This window comes from Lethenteron reissneri, chromosome 40, assembly GCF_015708825.2.
Source record: "Lethenteron reissneri isolate LAM-NWPU_2019-01 chromosome 40, ASM1570882v1, whole genome shotgun sequence".
Taxonomy (NCBI): domain Eukaryota; kingdom Metazoa; phylum Chordata; class Hyperoartia; order Petromyzontiformes; family Petromyzontidae; genus Lethenteron; species Lethenteron reissneri.
Window position 1 is genome coordinate 421,941 of NC_083818.1, and position 16,277 is coordinate 438,217.

Genomic DNA, 16,277 nt, shown 5'->3' on the forward strand with positions numbered 1-16,277 from the left:
GTGAACTGCCAGATGTTTAGAGTTAAAAACTTTATTAGATTTTGGTTCCAGTTTTCCACAAAAGTACAGTAATACATATCAGATTAATGCAGTGTTCTTCATTGCAAAGCCCTCGGGTCACTGGTGGCCCCCGACAATAATACACATGTGAAAACACCCCAGCATGCTGTCAAACCCCAATGTTTTCAAATATGTGGCGCCCCTTACACTGATTTTGTCTTATCGGCGAAAGTGGCCCCCCTCTGAAAATTAGTGAAGAACACTGGATTAGAGTGTGGCTGTTGGATGTGCAATTTTTATTTTTACAAAAACATTTTTTAAATTCTTCAAAACTTGATCCAAAAAGAGTGGGCTGGACGTCTGTATTGAACATATAAACCTGCGGTGACACAGCTCACACCTTTTCTGGGCTAAACCCGAGTGGAGTCACGTAGGTAATTAGGGACAATAAGACAAGGCGGGCATAGGCACCGCAACAGTGGTCATTGGATCCGAAGGATACCCCTTTCGCAACTCGTAACGTGAGTCGTGCAGCGGTCAGGTGAGGAAGGGCTGTGGGTTACGTGTGAGTGCGTGTACATTGCTCGGAGGGGGGGTTATATCAACACTGTGAGTTACATTGCTGTAACAGGATATAATGAATCATTTGTGGATCGAAAAATCCCATATTAGGTCGCCCATTGACGCTGATTAGCTTCCCTGCGCATGAACATAATAAGTTTATCGTTCATGCTGTTGCAGATTCATTGTCCCATTGCAGCGCAGTGCACGCGGTGCGTTTTAAATGCGGGCAGCCACACCGGGAAGTGAAACTTCAGCTTGGCGCAATATTAACACCTCATGGCCCAGTGGATAGTGCCCAAATCTGGTCGCGGAGATTCACTGAACAAGGCTCACAGCGATAATGAGTGTGCGTCCCACCCCGGTGTGGCTGGGGCGACGTGATGAGCACTTTGGACAAGGGCTGAGTCGAGTCCCGGCCCTCTTGTCCACAGCCCACGTGGTTTGCCAACAGGTCAGAGGGCGCGCAACTCCCCGGGCACGCCAGGGGGGGGTCCTGTGACAGCCCTGACAACCACATCAGAACATCAACGGACCGATGTTGCACACCTGCATGAATGGGAAATTAGAGACAACCCACACAATCTAACCTATATAATTATTTTTTTGTCTGTCCGTCCGTCTGCGTACGCTCGCTTCCGGGGGATTTAGCTCTCGGACCGAAGGGTTCGCCGAGATTAAATTTTGCCGGTGGGCACGCCCCCGTCCCCGCGGTGAACTTAGGCATTTCCAATTTTTCATCTCTAAACTTTAAATCGGACCGATTATCGATTTAGAGCGATTTCTCTTTATTTATTTATTTACTATTGCCGACCGGCGCGTAACGAAGCACGCCGTTGCGCATGCGCGAAGGCGGTTGCCCCTGGCAACGGGTGGTTGGCCCCTGGCAACGGGCGGTTGGCCCCTGGCAACGGGCAGCAACGCCGTCGCTGAGGGGTGGACGCCATTTTTAATTCCCGTTAAAAATATGCGCACGCATTAACACGCGACGCTGAGGTAAATTCATCAAAGTTTCACGTCCTCTTCATTCCCCCACCACCCCAATGTGTGCAATTACTATCATAGGGTCGGTAGATAATAAAATGATAGCGATTAGACGGTATTATTGTAGCGCGGGGGGGGGGGGGGTAATGGCCACAGCACCCAGCCTCAGCCGGGTGGGCAATCTAGGCGAGGCCGGAGGCTCTGCACGGTACTAGGCCTCGACACCCCACACGTGTCAGGCGAAGACTTTGTGCTATAAACTCGATATACCCAGCGTTGCCCGGGGGGAAAATACATTTAAAATCTTCTGACAACTTTAAAACATAACATACCAATGAAAATACAACTGTGTAATTAAAGTTTTAAACCCGACCGCACCAAGAATCGATTCTCTGAATCGCGCAAAGGAATCGAATGTTGTCGACTCCTTTAGTAATCGTCTTATTCCCGTTTAATATAAGTTGGTTATAGAGTTGATATAAACTGCTACGAATGAGAAATATCCGGCGTTGACCGGGGCAAAAATATAATTAAACACTCCTGAAAACTTTAAAACATAACATATCAATGAAAATAAAACTCTGTAATTAAAAATGGAAACCTCCTACGCGCCAGGAATCGATTCTTTGAATCGCACAAAGGAATCATCGAAGGTTGTAGATTCCTTTAGAATCGCCCTATTCCCGTTTAATATACTTACGTGTCACCACGTTTGCCTAACATTTCCGACACACACATTCACACATTTAGCTTTTACATTTAACATACAAAACGTCAGCATGTACTGCTGTCATCATAGGCAAAAATATATACACCTTCACCACTCTCCCTCACCACTCCCCCTCACTCACCATCACCACTCACCCTCAACACTCTCCCTCACCACTCACTATGACTCACCACTCACTATCACTGACCACTCACCACTCACCCTCACCACTTACCCTCACAACTCACCCTCACCACTATTCCTCACTACTCACCCTCACCACTCTCCCTAACCAATCACCCTCATCACCACCACTCACCCATACCACTCACGCTCACCACTCACGCTCACCACTCACCCTCACTACTCACCCTCACTACTCACCACTCATCCTCACCACTCACCCTCACTACTCACTAATCACCCTAACCACTCACACTCACCACTCATTCCCACCACTCATCCTCACCACTCACCCTCTCCACTCACCCTCACCACTCACCACTCACCCCTCTCCTTCACCACTCACCCCCACCACTCACCCCTCTCTGTCACCACTCTTCCTCACCACTCACCCTTACTACTCACCCTCACCACTCATCCTCACCACTACTCACCACTCACCTTCACTCACCCTCACCACTCACCCATACCACTCACGCTCACCACTCATGCTCACCACTCACCCTCACTACTCACCACTCACCCTCACCACTCACCCTCACTACTCACTAATCACCCTAACCACTCACACTCACCACTCATTCCCACCACTCATCCTCACCACTCACCCTCACCACTCACCACTCACCATTCACCCCTCTCCTTCACCACTCACCCCCACCACTCACCCCTCTCCGTCACCACTCTTCCTCACCACTCACCCTTACTACTCACCCTCACCACTCATCCTCACCACTACTCACCACTCACCTTCACTCACCCTCACCACTCACTCTCACCACTCACTCTCACTACTCACCTTCACCACTCACCCTCACCGATCAGGTGTATATATTTTTGCCTGTGGTGAGGGTGAGTGAGGGTGAGTGGTTAGGGTGAGTAGTGAGTAGTGAGGGTGAGTAGTGAGGGTGAGTGGTGAGGGTGAGTGGTGAGGGAGAGTCGTGAGGGTGAGTGTGGTGAGTGGTAAGGGTGAGTAGTGAGTGGTGAGCATGAGTGGTGGGGGTGAGTGGTGAGTGGTGATTGGTGAGGGTGTGATTGGTGAGGATGAGTGGTGAGTAGTGAGGGTGAGGGGTGATGGTGAGTGGTCAGGGTGAGTGGCGGTTGAGTGGTGATTAGTGAGGGGTGAGTGGTGAGGGTGAGCGTGATTGGTGAAGGTGAGTGGTGAGGGTGAGTGGTGAGCGGTGAGGGTGAGCAGTGAGGGTGAGTGGTGATTGGTGAGGGTGTGATTGATGAGGATGAGTGGTGAGGGTGAGTGGTTGTTGTGAGGGTGAGTGGTGAGGGTGAGTGGTGAGAGTGAGTGGTGAGGGTGAGTGGTGAGCATGAGTGGTGAGGGTGAGTGGTGATTGGTGAGGGTGAGTAGTGAGGGTGAGTGGTGAGCATGAATGGTGAGCGGTGAGCGTGAGTGGTGTATATGTAATATCTCAATTACGGCGGGAGACGAGTTGACGGGGCAGCACTTATTTATTAACACTGATGCAACAGTAACAGTTACAGCCGAAATACAGTCTACGCTACGTGTGCCTAACTTGGCCACAGTAACAGTTACAGCCGAGATACAGCCTACGCTACGCGTGCCTAACTCGGCCACGCTCTCAGGCCTTCCGGCTACGCTCTCCCTACGGGGAGCTATCGGACCCGCCTTGCCAGGCACGGGTCTCGACCTCTGGGTTACACAGCCCGGCCCTTACAAGGACATCGGGCCGTGAATCCCAAGGTCTCGCCTCTGAGCCGCACAGAGTCCCGGCCCTTACAAGGGCAGCGGGGCTAGGGGTCTCAGGGCCCTATCTCTTCCTCCGTCTTCTGTCTTCACTGGTTGACTTCTCCTCGAGCGCTGCTGCGCATCGCCTTACATAGCCCTCCGTGCCAGGGGGCGGGGCCTATGCGGACTTCGATGTGGACACCTGCCTGCGGACCGTGATGTAGCCACCCACTACGCGCTGTCTCACGATCCTCCCCGCCTGCGCGTACCACCTTTACATATACTTGGTGACACGTAAGCAAGTTTTTTTAAAACGGGAATAAGGTCAGTGGTGGTGGTGAGGGTGAGTGTTGAGTGGTTAGGGAGAGTAGTGAGGGTGAGTAGTGAGGGTGAGTGGTGAGCATGAGTGGTGAGCGTGAGTGGTGAGCGGTGAGGGTGAGCGGTGAGCGTGAGTGGTGAGGGTGAGTGGTGATTGGTGAGGGTGTGATTGGTGAGGATGATTGGTGAGTAGTGAGGGTGAGTGGTGAGGGTGAGTGGTGAGGGTGAGTGGTGAGGGTGAGTGGCGGTTGTGAGTGGTGATTAGTGAGGGGTGAGTGGTGAGGGTGAGCGTGAGTGGTAAGTGGTGAGGGTGAGTGGTAAGGGTGAGTGGTGAGGGTGAGCAGTGAGGGTGAGCAGTGAGGGTGAGTGGTGATTGGTGAGGGTGTGATTGGTGAGAATGAGTGGTGAGGGTGAGTGGTAAGGGTGAGTGGTAAGGGTGAGTGGTGAGCAGTGAGGGTGAGTGGTTGTTGTGAGGGTGAGTGGTGAGGGTGAGTGGTTGTTGTGAGGGTGAGTGGTGAGGTGTGAGTGGTGAGGGTGAGTGGCGGTTGTGAGTGGTAATGGTGAGTGGTGAGGGTGAGTGGTGAGCATGAGTGGTGAGGGTGAGTGGTGAGGGTGAGTGCTGAGCGGTGAGGGTGAGCAGTGAGGGTGAGCAGTGAGGGTGATTGGTGAGGGTGTGAGTGGTTAGGGTGAGTGGTGAGGGTGAGTGGTTGTTGTGAGGGTGAGTGGTGAGGGTGAGTGGTGAGGGTGAGTGCTGAGGGAGATTGGTGAGTGGTGAGTTGTGAGGGTGAATGGTGAGGGTGAGTGGTGAGGATGAGTGGTGAGGGTGAGTTGTGAATGGTGAGGGTGAGTACATTCAATATGCACTGCTGTAATCATAGCAGGTACCACCACAGTCAGTATGCACTGCTGTAATCATAGCAGGTACCACCACCACAATATGTACTCCTCTCATCATAGCAGATACCACCACAGCAGTATGCACTGCTGTAATCATAGCAGGTTCCACCACAAGATGCACTGCCGTAATCATAACAGGTACCAACACAGCAGTATGCACTGCTGTAATCATAGCAGGTACCAACACAGCAGTATGCACTGCTGTAATCATAGCAGGTACCACCACAATATGCACTGCTGTAATCATAGCAGGTTCCACCACAATATCCACTGCTGTCATCATAACAGGTACCAACACAATATGCACTGCTGTAATCATAGCAGGTACCAACACAGCAGTATGCACTGCTGTAATCATAACAGGTACCAACACAGCAGTATGCACTGCTGTAGTGATAGCAGGTACGACCTCAGTCGGTATACACTGCTGTAGTGATAGTAGATACTGCTATCGAGTTGGCAGATACTGCTATATAGAGTTAGTAGATACTAAAACAGTCAGTATATACCACTAGTCAGTCAATACTGCTAGTCAGTATATACTACTATACAGTCAGTACATACTGCTACGGTGAGTAGCTACTAGAGTCAGTAGATACTATTATAGAGTGAGTAGATACTGCTATAGATTTTGTAGTTACTACTGTAGTCAGTGGATACAACTATAGAGTCAGCAGATACTATACAGTTAGTCGTTACGAGTATATAGTCGGTAGATACTACTGTAGGCCCAGTAAATACTACTATGGTCAGTAGTTATTACAGTCACTAAATACTACTACACAGTCAGTAGCTACTACTGGCTCAGTAGATACTACTACAGAGTCAATAGATACCACTTCCTCTGTTGTATGTAAGGTGTTGTTAGTATATATACCTACGAGGAGTAAAGATATGTTTTGAGGGGGGGGGGGAGACCACAATTTTCGGAAACCTTTTGACATCAACTATTTACCCCACACTTTCTACAACTTTTTTTTTAAAGAAATATGTTTTTCACCCGGGCAAAGCCGGGTACTTCGGCTAGAGAATATCAGGCAGGACACGAACCGTCTCTCCTGAAACCCTCTCGTCGTGGCCAGCAGACCTCGACATTGCACCTGAACGCATGACCATCATACGTAGAATCTGCTATGAAAGGGCCATTGCTCAAAACGTCGACCGGAGTGCGGGGGGGGCGGGGGGGGGCTGAGTTTCGCAAGCGATGAGCGCGATCGCTGCGTCGCTTGGCCGCCTCCACTCGCCCATCGTTATCATGACGTCACCTTGGCCGTAGTTTCTGGCGGCCATCTTGCCCAGAGCCACGCTCATTGTTTCCCGTAGCAACATGGCGGCCGGAAGCTTTCGTCACTCGTTTAAGGGCGCAGGAGGCGGCAACGGATTAACCGCGGGAAGTTGTGGGAGGGCGGGGTAGGGGCGGTAAAGCGGTTTTGTGACGCTGCGCGTGTGAGAGGCGGCGGCAGTGAGACGGCCTCCGCGATGAGGTAAAAAAATAGTCCCGGGGACGCCGATTCCCGCTGCAGCGGCAGAACCGGGCGTTTGCCGCAGTGGGGGGAACCGGATCCCAATTGCGTGGCGGTCAGGATCCGGATCCTCGCGTCAGGCAATGATGTTGGGTTAACGCGTTCGTGACAAATATGATCCATCATAGAGGGGCGGGGGTTAGATCGCGTAAATCTCAATGGTGTGGCGTTAAACCCGCCACCACCCGACACAGCCAATTAGTAAGTCATTAAATGCATCGATTCGTGGCGTTGACGCAGGTTCCCTGCGAGTCCACAGCCACGTGGAACATTTTAAAGATGTATTTTGCAACCTCGGCCACGCACGGCCTCCTGCGAGCGCCTAATCTTGGCAGCGGCGGTGGTTCAGCGCAACCAAGACTCTGGCCTGGTTTCGACAATCAGTTTCTCATCAGCAGTCAGGCTTGGAGCCGTGCTGGTGAGCTGCCCTGCAGGGACCCTGCCCCTGCAGCACTTGGGAGCCCCCCACACACATGGGCGGTGAATGTGGGGTCGAGGAGATCGTTCATCAAAGAGGCACCCACCCCCATAGTGTGAGCTTGGGAAAAGGGCGGTGACCGGAGGGAATTCCAACGTAGAGCAGTGCGGGTGAGCAAGCAGACACGCACATGAGGTGGTGATCTGCAGTGTGGTGAGTGGATGTTGCAGTGTGGATGAGATGAAACTGTATGTGGTAGAGACCGAGACCTCAACACGGGTGGAGGAATCGACGAGTGAAGTTGACGGGAACAGTAACCATGGGAGGAGTGGCGATATACGGCGGCCGGAGACGACGATGCGACATCCCGTGCCGCAGAGGCACCCGATGGAGGCGCCGCCTCCACGTGTGCCCGCGGATGCCGGGAATCGCAATCGCGCGTCTTCAACCCAGCACTGGGGGTTGCTGGGTCACACACGCACTCCCTACACACGAGCTGCCATCAACCGGCTCGGAGCCAGGCTGAGATGGGTTCATCTCTGTCTGCACAGGGATTGAGTGTTACCCCTCGCACGCCTGGGGTTTCTCCGGGGTTTCCGGTTTCCTCCCACATAAACTATCACGGGGTTGACCAAACATTCCAATATAGGACGAGCGGCCGCTGCCCTCGAACCTCCCCTTCCACCCAGCCCGGGGAAGGGCGGAGAGTCTGGCGGGACCTGGCGCGCGTCCCATTAGGATGGGGGGGGCAGGGAAGATGCTGAGAGGCACGGGGCTGGGGCGACTCCCCAGGCCAGGGGCGGTGCGGGTTGCTCCCCGGCTGGAAGAACCTGAGTACAAATATAGTTGGAATCCTCGCCAGTGTAGTGAGTAACCGAACTTCACCGACAACCAGAGAAATAGAAAAAGTGAAAGACACATTGAGACAGATACAAAGTTAGAGTGAGACAGGCGGATACGTACAGAGACACAGGGAGATACTGAAAAATAGAGATAATTAGAGACAGGGTGAGACAAACACAGATAAACAGTGTGACATACATTGTGATGTACAGCACCGTATAGACCAAGGCCGTAGCCATGGAGTCAACATTGGGGGGGACCAAATCTTCCAGGGGGTCTGGGGGTCCCCCCCAGAAAAAAAGATCTAAATTTGAAAACGAATTTCCTGTCTAAAATATAAAAAAATTAACGAACACATAGGATGGACTTTTTATTTATTTTTTACAATAATGTCTAATAGTGTATTGTATTACATTGCTGTTTTTCCCCTTTTTACCTTTTATTGTTTCAGTGTATGTAATGGCAGATATTAGGGATTAATAAAGTACAACCATAACCACAATCATATAAACATAAATCTATTTTATAGTAATATATTGGGGGGGACATTTTGAGCATATTTGAATATTGTGGGGGATGTGTCCCCCCTTGGTATAGACAAAGACAGAGTGATACAGATAGACCATGAGACGCACAGAGAGAGAGACATAGAGACACACGGAGATAGATACAAATAGGGAGTCAGAGTGACAGTGATCCTGGTAAGTGAGTGGTAAGGGAGTAACAGAGGACAATGCTTCAAGAGCCCCCATGATTTCAAGTTGAACTCAACTGACCTTGAACCAGAGGAACAGGGTGCGTCTCGGATTAATTATCCGTTTATCTGAGCTTGCCTTGCAACAGTGGTCTCGTGGGATCAGAAGCAGGGAATCCCAGTAATATAAATATAAAGTGACTCAACGCTTGCTTACATGCCTACATGTTCGGTATAACGGTAGACGCCAGGCCGGGAATATTCATGGGTGATTCAGGTTGTCAGGCGCTCTTAGCTACTGCATAAATGTATGTGCTGATAACAAGGTGCGTTCCTTGCCCTCGCTCCAGCGTGGAGTTTGTCGTGAACCCAGGGCCTCTTCTGCATGAGCTGTGCCCTGGAAACTCGTGTTTTTTAGAACAAGGAACCACAAGGACCGAGAGCGGAAACTGTGGACTGGCTTGGATGGTGCCATAAAACCGCGTGGACGTTGTGAGACAATGCTCTTTTCGTGTTTTCTTCGTGGCCCTGATATAGAATCAGGATCTTTATTTAGACTGGAATAATCCATACTCTTTGGTTATTTCGGTAAAGTCACGTAGATAGAAAAATAACTAATAGATCACGACATTTAGATTGCAACACAAGCAATTGTCTTCAGGTGAAAAAATACAGCAGGCGGACTGCTCTGTGAATGTCACCCCCCTCCCCTCCCTCGCATTTACCGAGGTACAGCATGCCTCGCTCTGCGATCTTACATTCACTTGCAAATGCCATCTCCAGCCCTGCCCAGTTAGCCTTGGGTTGTACCCACCTCAAACCTGTATAACCTTTGTCTGCAGTAGCTCTCACGCTACATTTCTTCCTGCCTCAGCAGTCCACCTGCTGTGTTTTTTCACCTGAAGACGATGGCTTGTGTTGCGATGGAAACGTCGTGATCTATTAGTTATTTTCTATCTACGTGACTTTTCTGAAAGAACCAAAGAGTATGAATTCCTGCAGTCACGAAAGCTTTAAATCAAGATTGGAATAATCAAATGAACTATGATGCTGTTTTTTTTACAGATGTCCAGTCGGGGCGGGTGATCAAGTTAAAACAAACAATATAAAAACACTATAGGAGTGCAACATTAAGAAAACGGTAAGCAAGTGACGAAATAAAAATATCGGTAAATCCTCGATTTACGATCATAATTAGTTCCTGGGACCCGTTCATAAGTCGAACGGTTTGTAAGTCGGAACATAATTACGTCCTCTATTTAAATGCCTATACGGTCAGTGTTATGAAATGTGTTACGGTTCAACAAAAAGGGAAGCATTGTTAAACTCATAAGTAAGAAACATTGTAAATTTGCAAGAAACTTGAAATTTGGCACGTGGGTAGCTTCCAGACTGTACACAATTTCAAAAGTATAAAAATAGACTTTTGTATTTGGGGGGGGGGGGGGGGGCAATAATGCATATATTTTGCACGGCAAGTGAGCGGTGACGTCACATATGCGCACCCCCACCCTCCGCGTAGGCTGCGTATTAATTCAAGACGAGAATCCAAGTCCCGGGCGAAGCCGGCTAGTAAAGCTCGTATTAAATCAAACGTAAAATAAAGTAACAAATAGAAATAATCTGTACATTTTCACTTACCTTGAACCCATCATGATGTTGGCTCGTTTGTCGGAAGGGGCGAAATTAGTCACCACAATTGCACAAACACCTGGATACGCACACACACAAAAGACGATCCCCGGTGTCGCCTTAAAAGACTCCTCGTGCACGTGTGTTCGCGGCGAGCACACGTGTGCAGGCCGGCACGTGTGTTCGCGGCGAGCACACGTGCACGCCGGCACGTGTGTTCGCGGCGAACACACGTGCACGCCGGCACGTGTGTTCGCGGCGAGCACACGTGTGCAGGCCGGCACGTGTGTTCGCGGCAAAACACACGTGCACGCCGGCACACGTGTGTTCGCGGCGAGCACACGTGTGCAGGCCGGCACGTGTGCTCGCGGCAAAACACACGTGCACGCCGGCACGGCGCACGTGGAGGGTGTGGGTGGCCAGCACCACGCCCCCGCCGCAATTGTGGCGATGTTTACGCACCACACCAGGTACTCATTTGAGGCTGAATCGACCTAGGAAGAGGCGGAGGACCGATCCAGATAATTGTCACTGGTGTTGGCAAGTGCAAATTCGCGTTTTAAGTCAATGTTTACATATATATAAAATTAATGGAAGATGGTTAGTAAGTCATTCGTCGAGTACTGCCTGTATACATCTTGCCATTAAGGATGAGGAAATAGTAGTTTTTTTGGTGATAATTGTATTTTGCGGCAGTTTGGCCTCTGTATCTTGAGAAGCGCAGACATCGCGTGAGTGGATGTGGAGGAGACGCCTCCGTCACAAGGGCCACTGAGGTTTGGGCGGTGGTTAACGCCCGTTCTGGCTGCTGCCTTCCCAAGCGTGCGTCGCCGTCATCCCCCACGTGTGCTCCTCCTGTGAGACCACCGCATCTCTCAGTCTGGGCTGATTACAGACTACGTCGCCGCCTGTCGGCAGACTCGTGCCCTTGGCACTCCGAGGCGCTTGGATCAGCAGAGATCTGTTCACCGATCGGATGCCTCGGTGGCCATTCTGGCTCTCGTGGCGCCAGGCGACGCAGCGGGGTGGGGGGGGTGGATCCGGATCCCAGCTCATATATGGAACCGGATCCTCATTCACGAGGATCCGGTTCCCTGTGAGCGGCAGCAGTAGCGGCGATGGCGGCGGCGTCGCCCCCTCGCGTGGTGGAGTTGGTGGCAGCGGCGGTGGCGTCGGTGCGCGTCCCGCGGCCCGGGGACCGCGTCTACAAGGACGAGTGCGTCTACTCCTTCCATAGCCCCGTGAGTGGCGGCGGGGGAGGAGAGGGCGCGGAGAGCGAGAAGCCGCGCGCTGCTCCCATCTTCCACCATTGTCACCGCGTCCTCCCTTCAGTCGTCGTCGCCTTCATCAAGCCGCTTTGAGCTGTGTGGTGAATGTGGTCATATCCACCCGAGGAAACCCTCATTCGCCTCGTCAATGTGTCAGCATCACCACCACAGCCACTATCATCATCAATCGCTGTCACCGGCATCGCTGTCGACATCACGAGTCGCCTTGTCCCGTGAGTGGCGACCGCGTCGTGGGTGGGGGGAGTGACGCGTGGGGGGGGAGTGACGCGTGGGGGGGGGAGTGACGCAGGGTGAGGAGGGAGTGACGCAGGGTGAGGAGGGAGTGACGCTGGGTTGAGGAGGGAGTGACGCAGGGTGAGGAGGGAGTGACGCAGGGTGAGGAGGGAGTGACGCAGGGTGAGGAGGGAGTGACGCAGGGTGAGGAGGGAGTGACGCTGGGTTGAGGAGAGAGTGACGCAGGGTGAGGAGAGAGTGACGCAGGGTGAGGAGGGAGTGACGCAGGGTGAGGAGGGAGTGACGCAGGGTGAGGAGGGAGTGACGCGTGGGGGGGGAGTGACGCAGGGTGAGGAGGGAGTGACGCAGGGTGAGGAGGGAGTGACGCAGGTGAAGAGGGAGTGACGCAGGGTGAGGAGGGAGTGACGCTGGGTTGAGGAGGACTTGGGAGTAGTGACGCAGGGTGAGGGGGGTGGACGAGGGTGAGGAGGGAGTGACGCAGGGTGAGGGGGAGTGACGCAGGGTGAGGAGGGGAGAAGAGTGACGCAGGGTGAGGAGGAGTGACGCAGGGTGGGAGGACGAGTGACGCAGGGTGGGAGGGAGGTGACGCAGGGTGAGGAGGGAGTGACGCAGGGTGAGGAGGGAGTGACGCGTGGGGGGGGAGTGACGCAGGGTGAAGAGGGAGTGACGCAGGGTGAGGAGGAGTGACGCAGGGTGAGGAGGGAGTGACGCAGGGTGAGGAAGAGTGACGCTGGGTTGAGGAGGGAGTGACGCAGGGTGAGGAGGGAGTGACGCAGGGTGAGGAGGGAGTGACGCAGGGTGAGGAGGAGTGACGCTGGGTTGAGGAGGGAGTGACGCAGGGTGAGCAGGGAGTGACGCAGGGTGAGGAGGGAGTGACGCAGGGTGAGGAGGGAGTGACGCTGGGTTGAGGAGGGAGTGACGCAGGGTGAGGAGGGAGTGACGCAGGGTGAGGAGGAGTGACGCAGGGTGAGGAGGGAGTGACGCTGGGTTGAGGAGGGAGTGACGCAGGGTGAGGAGGGAGTGACGCAGGGTGAGGAGGGAGTGACGCAGGGTGAGGAGGGAGTGACGCAGGGTGAAGAGGGAGTGACGCAGGGTGAGGAAGAGTGACGCTGGGTTGAGGAGGGAGTGACGCAGGGTGAGGAGGGAGTGACGCAGGGTGAGGAGGGAGTGACGCAGGGTGAGGAGGAGTGACGCAGGGTGAGGAGGGAGTGACGCAGGGTGAGGAGGGAGTGACGCAGGGTGAGGAGGGAGTGACGCTGGGTTGAGGAGGGAGTGACGCTGGGTGAGGAGGGAGTGACGCAGGGTGAAGAGGGAGTGACGCAGGGGTGAGGAGGGAGTGACGCAGGGTGAGGAGGGAGTGACGCAGGGTGAGGAGAGTGACGCTGGGTTGAGGAGGGAGTGACGCAGGGTGAGGAGGGAGTGACGCAAGGTGAGGAGGGAGTGACGCAGGGTGAGGAGGAGTGACGCAGGGTGAGGAGGGAGTGACGCAGGGTGAAGAGGGAGTGACGCAGGGTGAGGAAGAGTGACGCTGGGTTGAGGAGGGAGTGACGCAGGGTGAGGAGGGAGTGACGCAGGGTGAGGTGGGAGTGACGCAGGGTGAGGAGGAGTGACGCAGGGTGAGGAGGGAGTGACGCAGGGTGTAGAGGGAGTGACGCAGGGTGAGGAGGAGTGACGCTGGGTGAGGAGGGAGTGACGCAGGATGAAGAGGGAGTGACGCAGGGTGAGGAGGAGTGACGCTGGGTGAGGAGGGAGTGACGCAGGGTGAAGAGGGAGTGACGCAGGGTGAGGAGGGAGTGACGCAGGGTGAGGAGGGAGTGACGCTGGGTTGAGGAGGGAGTAACGCCGGGGTGAGGAGGGAGAGGGACGCAGGGTGAGGAGGGAGTGACGCAGGGTGAGGAGGGAGTGACGCAGGGTGAGGAGGGAGTGACGCAGGGTGAGGAGGGAGTGACGCAGGGTTGAAGGAGGGAGTGACGCAGGGTGAGGAGGAGTGACGCGAGGGGGGGGGAGTGACGCAGGGTGAAGGAGGGAGTGACGCAGGGTGAGTGACGTGGGTGAGTGACGCAGGGTGAGGAGGGAGTGACGCAGGGTGAGGAGGAGTGACGCTGGTTGAGGAGGGAGTGACGCAGGGTGAGGAGGGAGTGACGCAGGGTGAGAGGGAGTGACGCAGGGTGAGGAGGGAGTGACGCAGGGTGAGGAGGAGTGACGCAGGGGTGAGGACGGGGGAGTGACGCATGGGTGCGGAGAGGAGTGACCATGGGTGTTAGGTAGAGAGTGACGCAGGGTGAGGAGGAGGAGTGACGCAGGGTGAGGAGGGAGGTGACGCAGGGTGAGGAGGGGAGTGACGCAGGGGTGAGGAGGGAGCTGACGCGTGGGGGGGGAGAGTGCACGCAGGGTGAAGAGGGAGTGGATGCAGGGGTGAGGAGTAGTGACGGCAGGGTGAGGAGGGAGTGGACGCAGGGTGAGGAAGAGTGACGCTGGGTTGAGGAGGGAGTGACGCAGGGTGAGGAGGGAGTGACGCAGGGTGAGGAGGGAGTGACGCAGGGTGAGGAGAGTGACGCTGGGTTGAGGAGGGAGTGACGCAGGGTGAGCAGGGAGTGACGCAGGGTGAGGAGGGAGTGACGCAGGGTGAGGAGGAGTGACGCTGGGTTGAGGAGTGACGCAGGGTGAGGAGGGTGACGCAGGGTGAGGAGGAGTGACGCAGGGTGAGGAGGGAGTGACGCTGGGTTAGGAGGGAGTGACGCAGGGTGAGGGGAGTGACGCAGGGTGAGGAGGGAGTGACGCAGGGTGAGGAGGGAGTGACGCAGGGTGAGGAGGGAGTGACGCAGGGTGAAGAGGGAGTGACGCAGGGTGAGGAAGAGTGACGCTGGGTTGAGGAGGGAGTGACGCAGGGTGAGAGGGAGTGACGCAGGGTGAGGAGGGAGTGACGCAGGGTGAGGAGGAGTGACGCAGGGTGAGGAGGGAGTGACGCAGGGTGAGGAGGGAGTGACGCAGGGTGAGGAGGGAGTGACGCAGGGTGAGGAGGGAGTGACGCTGGGTTGAAGGGAGTGACGCTGGGTTGAGGAGGGTGACGCAGGGTGAGGAGGGAGTGACGCAGGGTGAAGAGGGAGTGACGCAGGTGAGGAGGGAGTGACGCAGGGTGAGGAGGGAGTGACGCAGGGTGAGGAAGAGTGACGCTGGGTTGAGGAGGGAGTGACGCAGGGTGAGGAGGGAGTGACGCAAGGTGAGGAGGGAGTGACGCAGGGTGAGGAGGAGTGACGCAGGGTGAGGAGGGAGTGACGCTGGGTGAGGAGAGAGTGACGCAGGGTGAGAGAGAGTGACGCAGGGTGAGGAGGGATGACGCAGGGTGAGAGGGAGTGACGCAGGGTGAGGAGGGAGTGACGCGTGGGGGGGGTGACGCAGGGTGAGGAGGGAGTGACGCAGGGTGAGGAGGGAGTGACGCAGGGTGAGGAGGGAGTGACGCAGGGTGAGGAGGGAGTGACGCGGGGTTGAGGAGGGAGTGACGCAGGGTGAGGAGGGAGTGACGCAGGGTGAGGAGGGAGTGACGCAGGGTGAGGAGGAGTGACGCAGGGTGAGGAGGGAGTGACGCTGGGTGAGGAGAGAGTGACGCAGGGTGAGGAGAGTGACGCAGGGTGAGGAGGGAGTGACGCAGGGTGAGGAGGGAGTGACGCAGGGTGAGAGGGAGTGACGCGTGGGGGGGAGTGACGCAGGGTGAAGAGGGAGTGACGCAGGGTGAGGAGGAGTGACGCAGGGTGAGGAGTGACGCAGGGTGAGGAAGAGTGACGCTGGGTTGAGGAGGAGTGACGCAGGGTAGAGGGAGTGACGCAGGGTGAGGAGGGAGTGACGCAGGGTGAGGAGGAGTGACGCTGGTTGAGGAGGGAGTGACGCAGGGTGAGCAGGGAGTGACGCAGGGTGAGAGGAGTGACGCAGGGTGGGAGGGAGTGACGCTGGGTTGAGGAGGGAGTGACGCAGGGTGAGGAGGGAGTGACGCAGGGTGAGGAGGAGTGACGCAGGGTGAGGAGGGAGTGACGCTGGGTTGAGGAGGTGACGCAGGGTGAGGAGGGAGTGACGCAGGTGAGGAGAGTGACGCAGGGTGAGGAGGAGTGACGCAGGGTGAAGGGGTGACGCAGGGTGAGGAAGAGTGACGCTGGGTGAGGAGGGAGTGACGCAGGGTGAGGAGGGAGTGACGCAGGGTGAGGAGGGAGTGACGCAGGGTGAGGAGGAGTGACGCAGGGTGAGGAGGGAGTGACGCAGGGTGGAGGAGTGACGCAGGGTGAGGAGGGAGTGACGCAGGGT

General features: G+C 55.1%; 1 protein-coding gene across 2 annotated transcripts in view; it reads left to right on the forward strand.

Moving 5' to 3' along the window:
* The first annotated feature begins 11,527 nt into the window (after window positions 1-11,527).
* Window positions 11,528-16,277, forward strand: part of LOC133352310 (ubiquitin carboxyl-terminal hydrolase 5-like) — a 46,547-nt gene continuing 41,797 nt past the window's right edge. For both annotated transcript variants that reach the window (XM_061567887.1, XM_061567888.1), the window contains exon 1: window positions 11,528-11,702. In XM_061567887.1, coding sequence (XP_061423871.1) covers window positions 11,580-11,702 — 123 coding nt within the window. In that variant the 5' untranslated portion in view covers window positions 11,528-11,579. The remainder of the gene's footprint in view (window positions 11,703-16,277) is intronic.